The 21,605-nt window shown below is 35.2% G+C and overlaps 1 protein-coding gene across 1 annotated transcript; it reads right to left on the reverse strand.

Moving 5' to 3' along the window:
- Window positions 1-13,789: 13,789 nt before the first annotated feature.
- Window positions 13,790-15,235, reverse strand: LOC131647482 (UDP-glycosyltransferase 84B2-like). Its single transcript, XM_058917371.1, has one exon. The coding sequence runs from the start codon at window positions 15,233-15,235 to the stop codon at window positions 13,790-13,792; it is 1,446 nt and encodes a 481-aa protein (XP_058773354.1).
- Between the last annotated feature and the right edge of the window lie 6,370 nt (window positions 15,236-21,605).

Consider the following 21,605-nt stretch of genomic DNA (forward strand, 5'->3'; position numbering starts at 1 on the left):
AACAAAATTTTATCACGTTCTCATTCTGGAGTATTTCAACATCACCACACGTATTGACATACATATTCACATTAGGAACGAAACCAATCATACCATACATTATTTCAATTTTTTGACCATATTATGAATGCGTTACCTTTCTTAAGTTACATGTACTAACATCAAACTTAATATTAATATATGACCCGTTCCCTTAGATTTATCATTACCCAGTAGTTTTCTACAATATTACCAACTCTTTCTTAACGTCTCATGATCTCTTTTGGAACTTTAAATAAATATTCATGTGCATTTAAGACATGAACGTCTTATTTGTCCCTGACATCAACAAATATCACTTCAGGCAAGGAAAACTACAAATCTATACATTCATATCATAAAAAGTAGTTTAAGTCCTCTTCTCCAAAGAAATGTGCTATCGTATATTCAAGTTCGGTATTAAGACTAATGTTTCATATTATGTGATGAAAAATATATCGCTTCTAAGAAATTATTTACTATATTCATTATATAATATTCTATCAAAATCCACGACATATTAAGTAAACAAATCATATTTTTTAATGATCATTTATTACAAAGTTATTAATATTCTTTCTTTCATTTTAACTAATATTACTAATCTTTATTTAATAAAAAAATTTGTAAATTGATGTCTAGGTTTCAATCATTAACAAAAATATTTATTTATATATTAGGTGTTAATGTATACAAGTTGTTGATATTTATAAATATCAATGTTGGAGTTTCATAAATATATATTAAGAAGTATTGCCGCCAGGAGTTGAACCTTAGACCATTAGTTCACACTTATTTAACTCCTTTAGTGCAGTACCAATTGAGCTACATTACCCTACATTACCACTTCTTAAATTTAATATATATATATATATATATATATAACCAAAACAAAATTATTTTTTTAAAAAAAGTGACATTATTTTGAAGAAGGGACATTATTCAAGTTTCTAATAACCAGGATTATAATTCAACGAATTCATCTCAATCTCTTGGTGACTTGGTCCCAAGTATCTGTCTACTCAACCTATCTCTGTCCATAGGTCCTCCAATTCTTCTACTGAATAGTTACCTACTAGACAAAGCCTAAACAATCCATATGACAATAATCTTTATCAAGACCTATCCATTCCCACTGTGCATAGTACATGGCCTGCTGAATCCCATTCTCCAAATGGTAATAACTCCACCAGTATGTCTAGACAAAACAATCATGTACCAAGTAACGACAATAGTTTAAATCCTACTCAAATATGTGTCCCATAATTGGATGAAGTTAAACAAAGCCTTTTATGCAACGCCTCTAAACCCCAACAATCTAGCTCAAATAGAGATTCTAAATTAATGCAAGACTTAAGTAGCACCTTTTGCTCTAAAGAACTTACTATGTCATCTTGCATTCCTATATCTCAATTATCTTAGTCTCCCTCCATTGGCACCAGCATAACAGTTCATTCCCTTCTTGAAAATAATCACCAATATGCTTACTAGAGCCAAAACTGGCAAGTCAAAACCCAAAGTGTTTTTAGTCCACACTGAGTCTGAGCCAACTAGCATTAAGCAAGCCATGTCCAAACCTGAATGGGTAAAGGCTATGACATATGAGTTCAATATTGTACAAGCCACCAAAACCTAGACCTTGACCACCCTACCTCCTAACAGAAAGGCATTAGGTTGTAAATGGATATTTAAGATCAAAGAAAATGCAGATGGAAGTATTAACAAACACAAAGCAAGCTTGTGGCTAAAGGCTTCCATCAAGAACAAGACTTTGATTACACTAAAACATTCTCTCCAGTGGTAAAACCTACCACTATTAGAGTTATTTTAACTCTTTCCATCACACACAAATGTGACATACAACACATTGATATCAAGAATTCCTTTTGGAATGGTACTCTTCATGATGAAGTATATATGACCCAACCACCTGGTTTTGTGAGTCCTGATAAAACTCTTGTCAGCAAGCTTCACAAAGCTATATATGAAAAACTGACCCAAGCATCGGTAGAGTTTGGTTTCACCACCTCTAAGTATGATAATTCTAGATTTGTATACTTGAATGTGAAATATTGGATCAAACTCTAGTATGGTCGAAGGGTAGCTTCTTGGTTCGACAGGATTAAGCATGAAGTCGAAGGTTGTTCACATGCTTGTGTCGAAGATGCTAGGGTTGTTAGCATATTAAATTATGTTTTAGTGTTTAAACCCTAATTTGTTAAGTTAGCTTGTTTATTAAGTTGGCTTGTGTAATGGGCCTTGTGGAAAAAGCCCATTAGTTAGTATGTTAGGTTTTATTATAAATAGCATACTAGTCTCTCATCATTGCTAAGCTGCAAATCCTAATTTGAGGTGAGAGAGGTTATTTGTTATTCTTGTAAACTTGTAATATTTTTTTAAGAGAAAGTAAAAAAAATAGCAGTTATAACCAATTCTTGTGTTCTTCTTATCTTCCCTAATTCCTATTATATTTTGTTCTTGACATCGTTTTTTCACAACAAATTGGTGCAGTGAGCGTGGATAAGTTGCCTTCAACAAAGTATGAGATTGAAAAGTTCACCGGAGTGAATGATTTCGGTCTGTGGCGCTTGAAGATGAAAGCCCTACTGGTTCAACAGGGTTGTTTGGAAGCGTTGAAGGCAGAGGCAGCCATGAATGCTGCATTAACGGCAGCGGAGAAGACGACTATGACCGAGAAGGCACACAGCGCAATTTTGTTGAGCCTTGGTGATAGGATTCTCAGACAGGTATCAAAGGAGACGACGGCATCAGGGTTATGGACGAAACATGAAAGTTTGTATATGACCAAATCACTGGTAAATCGACTCTACCTGAAGCAAGCTTTGTATTCATTCAAGATGGTTGAAGACAAAGTGTTAGCTGAGCAGTTGGATATGTTCAACAAGCTGATTCTTGATCTTGAAAATATTAATGTAAAGATCGATGATGAAGATCAAGCGTTGTTACTATTGTGCGCTTTGCCTCGATCACATTCTCACTTCAAAGAAACTCGCCTGTATGGAAGGGAGTCCCTGTCCTTTGAAGAAGTTCAATCAGCCCTGTATTCAAAGGACTTGAACAAACGAAAGGAGCATAAACCTTCGACTGTTGGTGAAGGTTTGGCCGTTAAAGTAAAACTCTTACGAAAGGATGGTAAGTTTCACAAGAAGAAGGGCAAAAGCCAGTCGAAGTCTTACAGTGGCGAAGCATCTGGCATTCGATGCTATCATTGTAAGAATGAGGGTCACAAAAGAAAGGTTTGCCCTGAACGCCTGAAAGATCATGGAGGTAAGGATAATGGCAACGCTGCCATTGTTCAAGATGATTTCGAATCATCTGATGTTCTTGTGGTTTCAAGTAGTGACTCTAGGAAGGAGTGGATTATGGATTCAGGTTGCACTTGGCACATGATTCTAAACAAAGACTTGTTCGAGGAATTATGTGATCAAGATGGTGGATCAGTATTGCTGGGAAACAACAAGGCTTGTAAGATTGCAGGTGTTGGATCTGTGAGGTTCAAGCTCCATGATGAGTCAATAAGGTTGTTGACTGAAGTCAGGTATGTTCCTGAATTGAAGAGAAATCTGCTTTCTCTTGGTGAATTCGACAAGAAAGGATATGTTTTCCAAGGAGAGAAAAGTATCCTAAGAGTCATGAAGGGTTCGAAGGAAGTCTTGAGAGGCGTGAAGAAACAAGGCTTGTATACCCTTGAGGCTGAAGTTGTAAGTGGTTCGACAAATGTTGCATCCACGAAACCTTTGTCGAAGACACAAATCTGGCACATGAGATTGGGTCATGTCAGTGAAAGGGGTCTGGTCGAATTAGGGAAGAAAAATCTGCTTGGTGGAGACAAAGTCGAAAAGCTGAAGTTTTGTGAACCCTGTGTACTTGGAAAATCTTGCAGAGTGGAGTTCAACAAAGGCAAACAAAGAACACATGGATCCCTTGATTACATCCATACTGATCTTCGGGGGCCTGCAAGGTGACCATCACATTCAGGAGCAAGGTATTTTCTATCCATAGTAGATGATTATTCCAAAAAATTATGGGTATTCATCCAAAAGACTAAGGATGAAACTTTTAAGAATTTCAAAAGTTGGAAGACTCTGGTTGAAAATCAGACTGGCAGAAAGGTCAAGAGGTTGAGAACCGACAATGGCCTTGAATTTTGCAATGATGCATTCGACAGTTTTTGTGCTGCCTCTAGTATTGCAAGGCACAAAACTACTACAGGTACTCCATAGCAAAATGGTTTGGCTGAAAGGTTTAATCGAATTATTTTGGAGAGAGTCAAATGCATGTTGACTAGTGCGGGGTTAAAGAAGGTGTTCTAGGCTGAGGCTGTTTCGACAGCAACATATCTGATAAACAGATGTCCTTCGACAGTGTTAGATATGAAGACACCTGAAGAAGTTTGGTCAGGACATCCACCAGATCTCGACAAACTGAGAGTATTTGGCTGCGTAGCCTATGCTCACATTAGGCAAGACAAGGTCGGACCTAGAGCTCTGAAATGCATGTTCATGGGATACCCTGAAGGAGTCAAAGCTTATAGGCTATGGTGCCTAGAGCCAGGTCACAAGAGGTGTATCACCAGTCAAGATGTAGTTTTTAATGAAGCTGAAATGCCTTTTAAGAAAACTGTTGATGTTGGTTGAAGTACAGAAACATCTGACGGAGAGCTGGAACAGGTAGAGATTCCCATTGAGGTGGAGCATGTTGATACTGAATTGCATATCCTTGATGAAGTCGAAGAAGAAGTAGAAGATGCTGAGGAAATTGAGGAAACTGTCGATGACTACCTATTATCAAGATATAGGTCGAGAAGAGCCATCAAGCCACCTCAGAGACTTGGATATGTAGATCTTATAGCTTATGCCTTAATATCTTCAAGTGAGGTTCTAGACGAAGAACCTAGAGACTATAAGGAAGTTATGAGGAGTCGAAATAAGACTGAATGGCTGAAGGCCATGGATGATGAGATGAAATCTCTTCATGATAATCATACTTGGGAACTGATCAAGAAACCTACTGGGGAAAAGTTAGTCAGTTGTAAATGGATTTTCAAAGTTAAGGAAAGAATTGAAGGAGTGACGTCGAAAAGATACAAGGCAAGGTTACTTACAAGGGGTTTCACTCAGAAAGAAGGTGTCGACTTCAATGATGTGTTTTCTCCTGTTGTGAAGCATAGGTCCATTCGAATGTTGCTTGCCATGGTGGCACAGTTCGATCTTGAACTGGAACAGATGGATGTGAAGACTGCGTTCTTGTATGGTGATCTAGATGAAACAATCCTGATGAGGAAACCTGAAGGGTATGTCGAAAAGGGGAAGGAAGATTATGTGTGCGAGTTAAAGAGATCTTTGTATGGGCTAAAACAATCTCCTCGACAGTGGAATAGGAGATTCAACAAGTTCATGGCACGCATAAGTTTCATTAGAAGTCAGTTCGACCACTATGTTTACTTTAGATTTTGACCTGGTAATTCATTTGTTATTTTTTTGCTTTATGTGGATGATATTCTCATAGCAAGCAACAATGTCAAAGATGTAATGAGGGTGAAGGATGAACTCAATAAGGAGTTTGATATGAAGTATCTGGGAGTTGCTTCCAGGATTCTTGGAATTTACATTCGAAGAGATAGGAAGAAGTCGAAGTTATGCTTATCTCAAGAAGCATATCTACGAAAGATTCTCGAAAAGTTTGGTATGTCGAATTCGAAGCCAGTTGTGACTCCAACAAACTCTCAATTCAAGCTGAGTATTGATCATTGTCCCAGTACTGATGTTGAAAGAGCCTATATGAATAGCATTCCATATGCTAATATAGTTGGTTCTTTGATGTATGCTATGGTCTGTACTAGACCTGACATAGCATATGCAGTAAGTCTTGTAAGCAGGTACCTGGCGAATCCTGGAAAGGCTCACTAGCAAGCATTGAAGTGGATTTTAAGGTACATAAATGGGTCTCTGAATAGAGTCCTAATTTATGGTGGAGCCTTGGGTGAAGATAGTAAAGTAGTAATCGAAGGATATGTCGACTCTGATTATGCAGGTTGTATGGATTCCAGACAATCTATTTCTGATATGTTTTCACTATGTTTGGCAGTGCAATTAGTTGGAAAGCAACACTTCAGAAGGTTGTTGCTCTATCAACCACTGAAGCGGAGTATATTGCCCTAATTGAAGCTGTGAAAGAAGCATTGTGGCTTGAAGGTTTTGCGAAGGAGCTGAAACTTCAAGGTCGAGGTATCACTGTTAAATGTGATAGTCAAAGTGCAATACACCTGTCGAAGAACTCAACATATCATGAGCGAACTAAGCACATTGATGTGAGGCTGCATTTTGTCAGAGAAGTAATCGAGCATGGAGAATTCCAAGTGCTGAAGGTTTCGACTGAGGATAATGCTGCTGATATGATCACCAAGACATTGCCGAGTTGCAAGTTTTTCCACTGTATGCAGTTGATAAAGCTGCGTGAAGAATGCTAGTTTGTTCCCTTGACATTGTAGAGTTAGGTACAAAGTGGAGATTTGTGAGATATTGGATCAAACTCTAGTATGGTCGAAGGGTAGCTTCTTGGTTCGACAGGATTAAGCATGAAGTCGAAGGTTGTTCACATGCTTGTGTCGAAGATGCTAGGGTTGTTAGCATATTAAATTAGGTTTTAGTGTTTAAACCTAATTTGTTAAGTTAGCTTGTTTATTAAGTTGGCTTGTGTAATGGGCCTTGTGGAAAAAGCCCATTAGTTAGTATGTTAGGTTTTATTATAAATAGCATACTAGTCTCTCATCATTGCTAAGCTGCAAATCCTAATTTGGGGTGAGAGAGGTTATTTTTTATTCTTGTAAACTTGTAATCTTGTTTTAAGAGAAAGTAAAAGAATAGCATTTATAACCAATTCTTGTGTTCTTCTTATCTTCCCTAATTCCTATTATATTTTGTTCTTGACATCGTTTTTCACAACATCGAAACAAGGTATCTCCTTATATGCTCTAGTGTATGTTGATGATACTTATCAATGGATCAAATGCAGCACTTATTCAAACTTTGATCACTAAATTACATCATGATTTTGCTCTAAAGAGACCGGGTCTGTAATACTCTTCTAAAACCCCACGATTTTCTCGAATATTTTTAATAAATAAATAAACGTAAAGTAAAACAAGGATGTCACATCTTCATAAAACCTCACATAACAATTAATCCTGCTACGTAACACGGGTTGTAAAATATTTAAACATAAATAACATCTTTAGTGCCATTAATCAAATTATTTCAAACTTCGCAGCATAATAAATATCTCTTAGAAACTTCTTCATAAATTAATCATTACCATGAAAAGTAGTTCAAACATAGATAAAATCATCATACTTCATACTTATAACTTTGTGATTATAAAAGTAATACAAAATCTTCAAAATAACAAAATGCTCAATCTTCATAATCAATTGATCCCAATCCCGATGTTACATATCAGAGAAAGACCCACTAGACTCAACGAAACTAAATAGCGCATTCTGAAGCTACCTCTTATGCTTATTGCAATAAACTTGATCACCTGCGCATTACCCACGTGGAGGTAACATTCAAACAGGCAGGGTGAGTAAATCCCAATCATCATAAAAGCATAAGTAATAGATATAGTATTCAAGGCATAGGAATAACAATATCATGGCATCAACTACGACATCTATAATACAACTTCAATTCGACAATTCTTCTTACCAAACATCCCAAATCAAACATCCAACAAATACATCAATTAATTCAAGTATTTAATACATCATAATCATTATAAAAGACATAAGGAATAGATATAGTAGTCATATCAAGGAAACAACAATCATATAACATCATTTAATACATTACATCATATAACAACAATTACCAGTTCTTCATATCATAGCATCATCAATCCAAGAATAAATCAAATACATCATTTAAAGTATACCAAACATCATCTTCCAAGAATCAATCAAATACATCACTTATTCCAAGTATTGTGCAATGCCACAAACAATGAAATGCAACTTCATAAGACTCATGCATGTGGTGCCAAAACATCACTGATGACTTAGTCATTGTTATTCTCTAAAGATCCCCACCAATAGGATCGATTCTCGCTTAGAATCGGAGCATCTCACAAGTTTCACTCAATCCACACTATATGATTGAGGCCATCATTGGACCAAAATGTCCTAACATCACTGAATAAATATCCTACAAACTTCACTAGACAAAAGCCCTGCAAATGCTATGAATGCATGATGCGCTACACCACATAAAATACGACCTTGGCCAGTAAACACGCATCATCATTCATCATATTCATCATATATCTTCACATGCTTCATTTTACACACATCATCATAACATCTTTGATTCATCATATAACATACGTCAAGTTACGACAAGACATAGTTAAATTAATTCACAATAGAAAGCATTACATATTGGGATATCACCACATGAGCTCATCATCTCGTCATAAGGAAAACACACATCATCATCACAATAACATCATGTCATCATAAAGAAAACACTCATCAAGTTATACCAAAACAGGGTTACGTCAACTCATAACAAAGGACATACTTCTTATGTTAACACTACATAGTTCATCACTTAATCCTAAATCAAGAACTATAAGACTACATCATATGATTCATTTTATTCCACCATGGTATATTTAATTGTGTTAGCTTTCAAACTCTTCAAACGGCGCATAAATCAGAGTCCAAAAACTCAAGTTATGGCCTTTACAAGAATCTGTCAAAAATTGGTCTACCTCGGGTCTGCTCGCGCCAACCCATGCGTCGACCGCTTGCTCAAAATCACAACTTATCCCTACCTCGGGTCCGCTCGCGCTGACCCATGCGTCAACCGCTCGCTCATTTGCGTCGACCGCACCTCTGTTTGCGTCGACCACACACTATTCGCGTGCTAAATTTTTCTACACTTTTCAGACGAGTTTCCTTTGCGAAGATATATTGGTATCATCTTAGTCCAAATATATCTTTATGCATTCTAACCTATGGGTATCATCTATTGCATATTAACACATCCAAATCATCAAAATTCATCATATCATCATCAAACCCTCATAACCCAAAATTCCCCAAAAGCAAATCATACAATCAGTGGCGAAGCCAGAAAAAATATATATCCTGGACAAAAAACTTAATGACCGGAAATCGCTGTCTCAATTACTTTATCCTCAAAGTCAGCACTAAACACTTTTATGAAACATGAGTCCAATAACATCTAAGTAAAAGGTATACTTTCTATATACATAGTTTTTCCCCACATTTTAGAAGTAAATCCTTAATTAGAGAATAAATTTACTAACTTCATCAAAGTTTTTACTGAATAAAAAAGGCACATATTAAACCTTATCCTAAATAGAAGCCAATTTCTTGAATCCACCACATGCAGGTTCAATTGAAGCAAATATTTCCATATATATTTCTACAATAGAATGTGGCAAATTTTCCTAACTAAACTACAGCAGAGACATTCCTAAAGTCATGTGATTTTTTTCTATAACATGCACAAGCTGCGATAATTTAAGAAACAAACATACTGTAAAGTGTAAACAAATGTTGTTTTCACTAATCTTCTTTAAAAATATACAAAGTCTACACATATCGAGAAAAAGGTAGAGAATTGAAAAGATACTAACTAGGTACGGAGTAGCTGCTACGTGTTTGGTTTAACATTATCAATGTCTTGTTCGTTCGTCCGTTCTTGTTCAGATACCACAACTAAAAAATAAACCCCATTCCAACAACTATTTTCACATAGATATAGGATAATCAGAAAGGAAAGAAGTAAGATACTATCATATCCCTCACTAAAATGAGTACCTCCTTCACTAAATTTGCACATATAAGTAGCAACCCGATACCAAGTACATATATATTGTGATAACAAAATACAATTTGTTAGAATACATCACATATCACTATCGTTAAATTACATTATGATCTTATGTAACAACCTACTCTTCTAATTTCATGAATTTTCTTTCAACTATTGAAACATATGAAATGTCAATCATATAATATTAGAATTAAAGTAGCATAATTATGGATTCATCAACTGAAAAGTAAAAAAATAGATCATAGATTTCAAATTTTATGCATATTTCAATTTTCAAGCAGTTATAAATAAATAAGTGAATGATGGAATATTACAATATTGGGCGAATGCGAGGAAGACGATTTGAGAATGATGTGGAATTACGAAATTTGATATCTAGCAATAAATGGTAAGGGAGGGATGAACTGATAACGGAACGGTGATGGCGTCGACGTGGAACAGAAGGCCTTCAAATCAAAGAAAGATCCTGATTATGATTCAGAAAATTCCGAGTGCATGGTTTTTTTATATCTACCAAATTTAAAGGCTGCATTAGAGATGCTTAAGTAGTGGATTTGGGAAACCCATACCGAAACCATAGTTGCAACCAAGAGATTTCAACACAGAAAAACAAAAGAACATGGTTCAAGCATTTCCCCAAACATTTGATGTGCATAGCGCGAAACAAAAAATTCAGCGAACAATTCTTCACCGATTCATAAACTACAACCAGCAACAACAACGAATAACATCACAACAACAATTTCGCATCAAAAATCGAACTTAAAAGAGAAAGAAAAGGAAGAAGAAGAGAACTCGCGATGATTCGACATCTAAACAGACCACTGTTCCACGACTACTCCCTAGAGCAGTTTCAATTTTATGAGTGAGAGAGAGACCATTGCAATGAGATTTTGAAGAAGAGCCTGGGCAACTGCCCCTATCTCGCCGGGCGCTGGCGTCGCCCCTGCATACAATTATCAGTCACCTAAACCATTCATGATAATCTAGATAAACTCCTCATATCTTAGGTTGAAGCTTGCTATCAAATCCTCTTTTCGTTCTATGATTCCTCTTTGCCTCTCTATGCCATAGCTTTTGCTTTGCCTCTCCCTCTTTTCCAATTCTTACGATTGCACGAATGAATTGTTCAAGTCCCAAATTTCCCTTTTGTCAATTCTAACCCTTGGACCTCTAATATGGTCTTTCCCATCTTACCCTCACTTATCCTCGCGTAATTACTATTTCGCCCTCAAAATCTCTACACATTTTATATTATTTGATTTATTATTATTATTACCAAATAATATCTAATATTATTATTATATCTAAATAATAAATTTTATTCTAATCATATTAAATCATCTAATTTTCTAATAAATCAAATCAAATAAATAATTACAACTAATTATATTTATTTAATTAATTGTACAACTTCTAGTCAAAGGCACCACCCTCTATTCTAAGGATACATACCCTCCGATACCACAATCATCATATATCATCAATAGTATTCTATTTTACTAAATAGAATAATATTAACTAATTATCTTAATTAATATATATCATATAAAATATTCTATAATTCTCCAACACATCAACATCATCAAATTAATCATGAAAACATCATATCACACCTCATCTTCATCAAGTCATCATAATTCACCACAACATCACATGCATCATCAAAACATCACACAAGTCAATTACTTCACCAAAAATCACTAAAACACCATCTATATCAAATGCTTCACAATAACTCACATAAAAACACCAAAATATCATATATATATATATATATATATATATATATATATATATATATATATATATATATATATATATATATATATATATATATATATATATATATATATATATATATATATATATATATATATATATATTCACAATGACTTATATATTCATGCTAAATTAATTAAATAAAAAGTTAATCTAGAATTTGAGGTGTTACAGGGTCGACTTAGCTACTTTCTAGGTATTGAAGTAAAAATATGCAGCAATGGATCCATGTTCCTCACTCAGTCAAAATATATCAAAGATCTACTAACAAGAGACAAAATGGAGAACGCTAGTGGGGTTACTACCCCCATGCTAAGCAATTGTAAGTTGAGAAAACATAGCACCAATCATTTTTCTGACCCCCATTTGTATAGGTCAATTGTGGAAGCTCTACAATATGTGACATTAACTAAGCCAGACACTGCCTTCATTGTGAACAAAGCCTGCTAGTTCATGGCATGCCCACTACTGGACACTCATTGGGGAGCAGCCAGAAGGCTCTTAAGATATCTCAGTGGTACAGTTAAACATGGTCTCAATCTATCCCCTTTTGTCTCAGCTTCCAAGTTTTCTCTTCGAGCCTACAGTGACTCGAACTGGGTTAGTGATCTTGACGATCGAAGATCCACATCTAGTTCATGTATATTCTTTGGCCCAACCTTAGTTTTCAAGAGCTCCAAGAAACACTCTCTGGTGCCAAGATCGAATACTGAGGCAGAATATCGCGCCCTAGCGCGTACCACTTCTGAATTACTTTAGTTAGAATCCTTACTCTCTGAACTTTGTGTTCCTATTCACACACCAATATTGCTCTGTGACAATATGAGTGATGTTCTACTGTGCCACAATTCGGTGTTGCACGCTCGTACAAAACATATTGAATTAGATATTCATTTTGTGAGGGAACATGATGGCTGGCAAGATGCTGATTCAACATGTTCTAGCAGCAACTCAAATTGCAGATACATTAACAAAACCGCTTGGTACCTCTGCTTTTTAAGAATTTCGTGGCAAACTCAAGGTTGTGTATGACACTCCTCACCCTTCAGTCTGAGAGGGGTGTGTGTGTTAGAGATATATTGGATATATTAATTGTACTACTGTTGTACCGTTATAACTCTATTAGTACTGACACTAATATATATATATATATATATATATATATATATATATATATATATATATATATATATATATATATATATATATATATATATATATATATATTAGAAACTCTTTAAACTAATACTCTGTAAATTAATAAACTCTCTAAAATAATAAATTTGTCCGATCTCGACTTGGGCCAATGTAAAAAATTGAAAAACTCGATAAAATAATAAGATAATAGTTTTTCGGGAGATCCCTTTATAATTTTTTGTCCCAAGAAAATCATAAATTAATAATTCATAGAAATTGAAAAAAATATATTACACTCTATTGAAATATGATTTAATAGTTATCTATTTTCCTTATCTCTAACTTTTCTTATTGTATTTACTTTACTTCAAAAGTCATTATTGATTTCCAGTTACTAATTTACGTTGAGTTCCAAGGTTCGTTGCAACGTAATTCTAAGAGGCATTGACTAATTTGTCTTTTTGTTTGATATGTACATTATAATTACTTAAAAACTCTTTAAATTAATAATTATTAATTTATCGATAAATTAATAATTTTTTCCGGTTTATTAATTTAAAGAGTTTCCAATATATATATATATATATATATATATATATATATATATATATATATATATATATATATATATATATATATATATATATATATATATATATATATATATATATATATATATATATATATATATATATATATATATATTGAGTCAATGTACAGCTGTTTTGATGAATGAATCGTTGTTTATCTTCTTTTTCGTCTTTCCACATTCTCTGAAACTCACCTTCACTAAGAGTGAAGGATGATGAATGATTTTCAACTCTAACAATTTGAACCAAACTAATTTCATAACTTGAAAGTAATCCACCAATCACTAAGAAAGAACAAAAACAATCCAACTAAAAACAAAACACAACAAATTCTACAACACAAACAAAAAAAACATAAAAAAATTCAACTACGACAAATCAATTATTGTTCTCAGCACTCACAAGAATCTCATCAACAAACGTTTGAATATTCCTGTCAGAAGATCCACCATCAGCCATCGCTTCCCTCGCCGCACTTTTCAACTCCAACACATTCTTCTTAAACTCCTCAAACTTTACCCCTCCAACAATCTCCTCAATAGCCCTTTCAACTTCCTCACTCTCCACAAACCCTTCACTGTCCGGTTTCAACCGAATCCCGATCCGAAAAACATCCGACACGAGTTTTGCGTTCGTCGGTTGATCGGTCCATTGTGGATAACCAATCATAGGCACTCCAGCCGTTATGGCTTCCAAAGTTGAATTCCATCCACAGTGTGTTAAGAAGCATGCTATTGCAGGATGAACCAAAACCCTAGTTTGTGGACACCATGTTACTATCATTCCTTTCTCTTTTGTTTCTTCTATGAATTTTTCGGGAAGATGAACTTCGTCTCCTTCTTCATCTTTCATCGCCCAGAGGAAATATTTGTTACTGTTCTTCAATGCTTTTGCTATGCTGAGCATTTGTTTTTCCGTTAGAGTGATGAGACTTCCGAAGGAGATATATATAACTGAAGATGGTGGCTTTTGGTTAAGCCATTCCATGCATGAATCTTGTGGCTTCCACATTTCGATTCCAACATCTTTGTTTTGATCTTGACCTAGTAACGAAGGAGGAACTAATGGACCAACGGTTGTGATTGGGAAAATCTCAGCCATTGAATCAATCACGTCTTTTTCTAATTCATAGAAAGAATTTGCTAATACCCATTTCAGTTTCTTCATGTTTTGGAACATCTCTTGTAAAACATCTGATAGGGTTTGTATATCGTTTGTTGGAAGAATAAAAGATGGAAGGTCTTGTGGTTTCAATAAGGGGAGACCGGGGATTTCGACGTCGAGTTCGGGGTTTTCTAGGGTTGGGAAATGGTTCAAGTTATTGTAGAAACGATAGTATATGGAGTAAAGAGAACAAGGTTGGATCCAAAGACAAGCACTAGGGATATTGAGTTCAGAAGCTATGTTTGTCACCCAAGGAACAAAAGGGTTGTTAATAATGCATGCTAGTTTTTTAGGACTATTGTTGAGGAAATTGTTTTTGATGAGATTTGTGAGGCTAATGGGACCGAATTTCGCAATGAGATTCATGAATTCATCGAGGGTTACATTGCCTTCATCGGTGATATCTAAGCCGTCGGAGAAAAAGAGAATGTCGATTCCGTTGGTGGTGTAAGAGGTAGGGATCGCGGTGGTGGTTGGAGTGGTGGTCGATTTGAAGACGCGGTGGTAAACTAATTCGGTGGTGGCGAGTGTGACTTTAAGGCCTTTGGTTAATAGTGATTTTCCTAGTCTAAGTAAAGGGTTTATGTGACCTTGGGCTGAAAATGCTACCAATAGGACGTGGATTTCGGGTTTGGTTTCTTGGTCTTGTGAAGAAGACATGGTTGGTTGATGTTGAAGAATTGTTTGAATGAAGAATGAAGAATGAATGGAAGATAGTGAATTTGGATTTGTGTTTTTTGTGGTTGTGTTTTTGTTATATATAAAGGTATAAATCTTGAAGAATCTTTGATGATTATTAGGGAGGATGATTTTGGACAAAAAGAATTGCCCACTCCTTTCCTTTTTGTTCAATGCTAATTAATGTATCCAATAAATTTTGTGGTAGTTTTAAGGGAATTAATTCTTGATATTGTTGTTTAATAATATTTTTAAATAATTTTTGTTAATGAGTTTTATAAAGAAATATTTTAACGATTATAAAGAAATTATTTCTAAAATTAAATGCTTTATTGTTTGATGAATATAAAACAAACAAAAAAATTATTTTTTAATGGTTTTAAAAATATCTTGTAATATTTGTTAGCATTATATACTATTCTAATTCTATTTATAAAAAGTAATTATTTTTAGATATATTAAGTAAACAACGTATGTAATTATTTCTAAAAATTATTTATTTTGCTATTACAAGAGGAAGTATAAATAATAAAAATGATATATAATATAATAAAATAATGGACGTATAAAGTGGATAGTTCTTAAAAATGTCATTTGTGTTGAGAAGAAGAAATAATGTGTGTTTTCAATATAACTTGTATTTCCTCCGTCCTAAAATATAAGAGAAGAAAATGCATTTTTCTTATTCCAAAATATAAGAGAAAAAAATTATCTTTCATTTTTTTAAGATAAAATTAAATGCAAATGTCATTTAACTTATATTCTCTCTCATCATTTTCATAACCAACAACCAATTAAAATTTGTTTTAAATTTTCCAAAGCACTTTATTTCAAGAACACCATAAGTCAAATGAGTGTGTTTTTACTTTTCTTAATATGTGTGATTTTGTTTTTTTCTCTTATAATTTGAAACGGAGGGAGTATTTATTATATATATTACAAATTTACCCTTAGAGTATTCTACAGTAACATGTAATAAAAATATTAATTACTCCATTATATTAATAACTTTATTAATGCATGGACCCGAAAGATTTTTTGATTTTATCTCTCTATCGTTGGACGTTTTCATTAGTGAGGATGAAGGATTGAATGCACAAAGGGAAATTCCAATATGAACGTGGCTTGGCTTCTTATTCGTACTAAATAGCTCTCAATAATCAATGAAGAAGTCAAGGTTAAAGTTGATAACGAAGTTTTCAAAATATTAAAGAAGCTCAAGGTTTAGGGGAGTGCCCGAAGAGTATTCATAACGCTTTTACGGTGAAGATTGAATCCTCATCTGAAGATTTTGTTAATGATACAGAGAATGATGAAGGTGAGAGTGAGTATGAGTATGTACCGGAGTCTGTTAGTCGAATCAGAGGTGGGGGTGATCCGGTGACGGAGGAGCATAAAGAGATTCAGTATCCTCTTGGTAATTCAGAGTCTTCTTTGGGGTTTAAGGAAGGTACGATAGTGACAAATCGTATGTTTGGACTGGATAATTCGACAGATATGATTTTCAAGGAACTAGAATCTGCGGGTGGGAAAGTGGTCAGTCCTAGGATAGTCATGTGCCCAGCGAGGTGTGTTTTAAGTGGGGAAAGAATTGGGTCGGTGTGTGATAAAGGTTTAGCTATAGTGGGCCCATATTCTCAAGGTCTGTTATCTTTTGATGAGGCTTGTACCAAATCTAAAAAATTAAGGCCCAAACCTAAGAAGTGGCGTGACATTAAGGAGTTTGGAGATATGTCTGAATTTAGGCAATCATACTTTGCTTACCTAAACCTTAATTTTTCCCCCGAAATTCATAGTAGATTTTTATAAACGAAGAAGAAGGGAGAGGAAGAGGATAAATTATTAGGAGGATCGGTTCTCTGTTTTTAATCTAGGACGGACTCTGACATTGCTCAATGTAATATCAGGTTGAAGATTAACAAGGAATCCATGGTAGCGAAAACGGTAAAAGAATCCATCTTAAGATTGGGGATAGTCTGTGCAGGTCCTGAAGAATAAGATGAAAAGAAAATCAAAGTGATGGAGGAGAGAGACAAGGAGGGGTTGATTGTTAGGAAGGCGGAAATAGGAATCCTGAAATGATCATTGTTACTCTAAATATTAGAGTAGGGGTAGCTTCATAAAGAGGAAGAGGATTGGCTTTATGATTCAATTTGGTAAGGTCGATGTTTGTCTTCTTCAGGAAACAAAATTGTTAAGTTTTAATTTGAAGATGGCTGAAGAGTTTTGGGGGCCGAAGGAAGTGGAGCGGGTGCATCTGGATTCAATCGGAGCTTCAGGAGGTTCGGTTATTATGTAGAAGAAGAATTCTTTGGAACTTATTCAGAGTTTTAAAGGTTTCAGATTCGTGGGGTTGAAGGCGCTTCACAAAGACTCTTGTATAAATTTCATTAACGTGTATGCTCCCTGCAACACGGTTTTGAGAAGAGAGGTTTGGAAGAATATTTTGAGGTTGAAGAATTCGGTTGTGGGGGAGGAATGATGCATATGTGGTGATTTAAACACAATGTTATTCAAGGAAGAGTGGATCGAGAAGAGTGTAGGCATTAGCGGCAAGTATTCTGCATATTTTTATAATTTTGTTTATAATTTTGTGGAGGAGATAAAGCTCATTGATCTACCTTGTTTTGGAGGAAGATTTACCTGGTTTAGTGGGAATAGTTATGTTATGAGTAGATTGGATATATTTTTATTATCTGATAAATTGGTTTCAATCTAGAAGTTAGATAATCAGGTTGTAGGTAAAAGGGTCTTATCGGACCACTGTCCAGTGTGGCTGAAGGCAGGAGGGTGTGACTGGGGGCCTAAACCTTTTAGGTTTAACAAAGGGTGGTATAAACACGAAGAGTTTGATTATTTTGTGAAGAAGGAATGGAGCTTGTTGTCTGTTAAAGGGAGAGGTGACTATGTTATGTATGGGAAATTAAAATGGCTAAAGTTGAAGCTGAAGGTATGAAACAAAGAAGTCTTTGGATGGATCGAATTATGGATTGATGAGAAATTTGATGAACAACATGAACTGGACTAGTTTCTGATATCGAACGCTGGAGATAATGTGGCTAGGACAAATCAGGAAAGAAGATTAGCATGTGAGGAAATATGGAAAAAGATGGAGTTGAAGGAATGTATGCTTAGATTGAAGCCAGGTCAAAATTGGCTTAAGGAATGAGATCTTAATATCAGATTCTTGAAGGATGAGAAAACACTTAGAAGGGGGTTGAATAAGTGATTCTTTTTGAAAACTTGAATGAAAGACAGACAGAACACAGTTGTTTTTATCCTGGTTCACCTTCTCAATAAGGTTACCTCCAGTCCACCCTCAACAAGGTGATTTGCCTCTCCCAACGAGGACTTAATCCACTATAATCAGAACCTGATTACACTTGCACGACCAACTACCATGACTCACAATACAGTGCACGAGCCAAATTGCTGGTGACTAACAATCCTGCACAAACTAACTGTTTGTGACTAACCAACTTCTAAGACTCAACTAGTCCTAGACTTCTTAAGATTTCTGACCCAAACGGTCTCTCAAGGACTCAGTTACCACGTAACTTCTGATGACAGAGTATAGTATTGCTTCTAGAAAGCTGTAATCACGACTGTGATATTTCACTAAGTTTAAGTACAAGGTAATGAACTCAGAGAATGAATATGAAAGTTTGTTTCAGCGAGTTTTTCTTCACACTTGATAATTTTTCAGAGTAATGATGTTCTCGTGTGTGATTGTTGTTTTTGATTCAAGAGATCATGAATATATATATATATATATATATATATATATATATATATATATATATATATATATATATATATATATATATATATATATATATATATATATAGCCTTAATATTTTTTCCTGTTAACTTCAGCTCCTTTTCGTAACATTAAATGGTTTGCGTGTTGTCTTACCTTTTGTTTTCTTCCAAGGATTTGCATGTGGATAGCTTCTTCAATCAACCTTGAGAATTGCACTTTTGGAGTGTTGCAGCAGTTTTACTAATGATTATGTCTTTAACGGCATTATTTTGAATTAGTCTTCATGATCTTCTGTTCACCTTTGTATTTCAGCTTCTGTTGTAGTTGTATATTTTGAATCTGTCTTCGTGATCTTCTGTTCAGCTTTGTATTTCAGCTTCCTTGGTAGATGTATTCGCAACAGTTTGGTGCAATATCAGAAGTTGCCTTGAAGACTTGAGTATCTCTTGCATTTATCCAGCTTTACATAAATTCCAAGTTCTGATTGTGTTGGTACTGGTACATCTTCTGAAAACAGAAATATATAATTAGAGTACCATGTTTGCTTATACAAAATTTATTTGTTTGTTATCATGAAAACACTAAAATATGATTAGAACCAAACTTTGTTCTAACAATTCTTTCACAACTCATTAAAGGAAAGGGTCAGTAGGAATTCTTTCTGTATGGTTGATACGCCTAGTGGTCCGGTGGAGGGTGTCAAGGAGGTTAAGTTCCATATAAGGGAGCATTTCGAGAAGTTTTTTAGAGAACTGTATCGTTCTAGACTTGTCCCCGATGGTATTGTTTTTAGAAGGATTGAGGAAGCTGCTTCGTCTAGTTTGGAATGTCCTTTCGCAGAAGAAGAGGTTAAAGATGTGGTTTGGAACTGTGATGGGTGTAAAACTCCTGGGCCTGATGGTTTCTCTCTGTTTTTTTCAAAAATCATTGGGATTTTCTAAAGGAAGATATTCTCAAGTTCATTTCGGATTTTCATTCAAAGGTGATTTTAACCAAGGCTTGCACATCTTCTTTTATTACTCTGATCCCAAAAGTGATGAATCCTTAATCCCTTTCTAAGTATCAGCCTATTTGCCTTGTAGGGAGTCTCCACAAAATCCCGTCGAAGCTTGTTGCAGGAAGGCTCATAGAGGTGATTGAGAGTTTGATATCCATCAAACAAAATTCTTTCATCAAAATAGGATTATTGATAGAGTCTTAATGGTTAATGAAGTGGTGGACTTGGCTAAAAGAGATGGGTCTAGTTGTTTGGTGTTGAAGGTGGACTACGAGAAAGCCTATGATTGTGTTAGTCGGGACTACTTAAGTTACGTGATAAAGAAGATGGGCTTTGGCTACAAGTGGATTAAATGGATTGAAGCTTGTGTCTTTGTGAGTTCTATGGGTATCATTGTGAATGGGAGTTGTACGGTGATTTCAAGGTAGAACATGGTTTACGACAAGGAGGTCCTCTTTCTCCCTTGTTGTTTGTTATCGTTATGGAAGGTTTAACAAGAATTTTGGAGAGAGCAGTGGAGCTTGGTGAGTATAAAGGGTTTCAGTTCGGATATAATAATTTTGTGGATATTCTCCATTTTGCGGACGATACCATAATCTTTGGAGTTGATGGAATCCAGATTTGTGGAGTTTGAAGGCTATTTTCAGGGGATTCGAACTCATGTCAGATCTTAAAGTTAATTTCTACAAAAGTAATATTTTAAGAATTAATTTGTGCGATAGAACCCTTCAGCTGTCGTCATATTTTCTGACATGTAGTATAGGAGTGTTTCCGTTCAAATTTATGGGCGTTATGGGGGGAGATAGCCCTAGGAAGATGGGAATGTGGAAAGAGGTGATTAGGGATGTGAGGAGAAGGCTAGATAAGTGGAGAGGGAGATTTCTTTCTATAGGAGGGAGAGTTGTTTTGATAAACTTAGTTCTAAATGCCATTCCCCTATATTTGCCCTCCTTTTATCGTGCCCCTAAGAAAGTTTTAAACAAGATAATAGGTATTCAAAGAAGTTTCTTGTGGAGGGGGTGGATGGAGGTAGGTGTATCAATTGGTTTAGTTGAAGTAACGTGTGCACGATTTTCTTTCGTCCTTGACAGATTTGTTGCACCAGTTCAGACTGCAACAATTCGTCAAAGATTTGTGTTATTGGATTGTTGATGAAGAGGAAGGCTTTACTGTCAAAGCCTGTATGCAGAAATAAGAAAGAGAAGGGATGGAGCTGGTTATCATTCTGTTATGCTAAGGGAACTGAACTTCATATGGGAGTTGAAAGTCCCTTCAAAAATTAGTATTTTTACATGGAGATACATTTTGGGGAGGCTTCCTACAAGAGACCAATTAAAGAAAAGAGGAATATTCGTAAAGGACAGGGATTGTTGTTGTGTGTTTTGTTTTAAAGCTATGGAGAATTCCAACCACTTATTCGAATCATGTCCATTCACGAGAAGGATTTGGATTAAAGTGGGAGAGTGGATCAGGGATTCGGTTCCTTTGACAAAATTAAGGCGGTAGACAAAATATTAATTGTGGGGGTTATTTGTCTAGTGGTAATGTGGACCTTTGGGTGATGAGAAACACAGTCTTGCTCAGAGGAAAT

The sequence above is a fragment of the Vicia villosa genome, linkage group LG1 (assembly GCF_029867415.1).
Source record: "Vicia villosa cultivar HV-30 ecotype Madison, WI linkage group LG1, Vvil1.0, whole genome shotgun sequence".
NCBI lineage: Eukaryota > Viridiplantae > Streptophyta > Magnoliopsida > Fabales > Fabaceae > Vicia > Vicia villosa.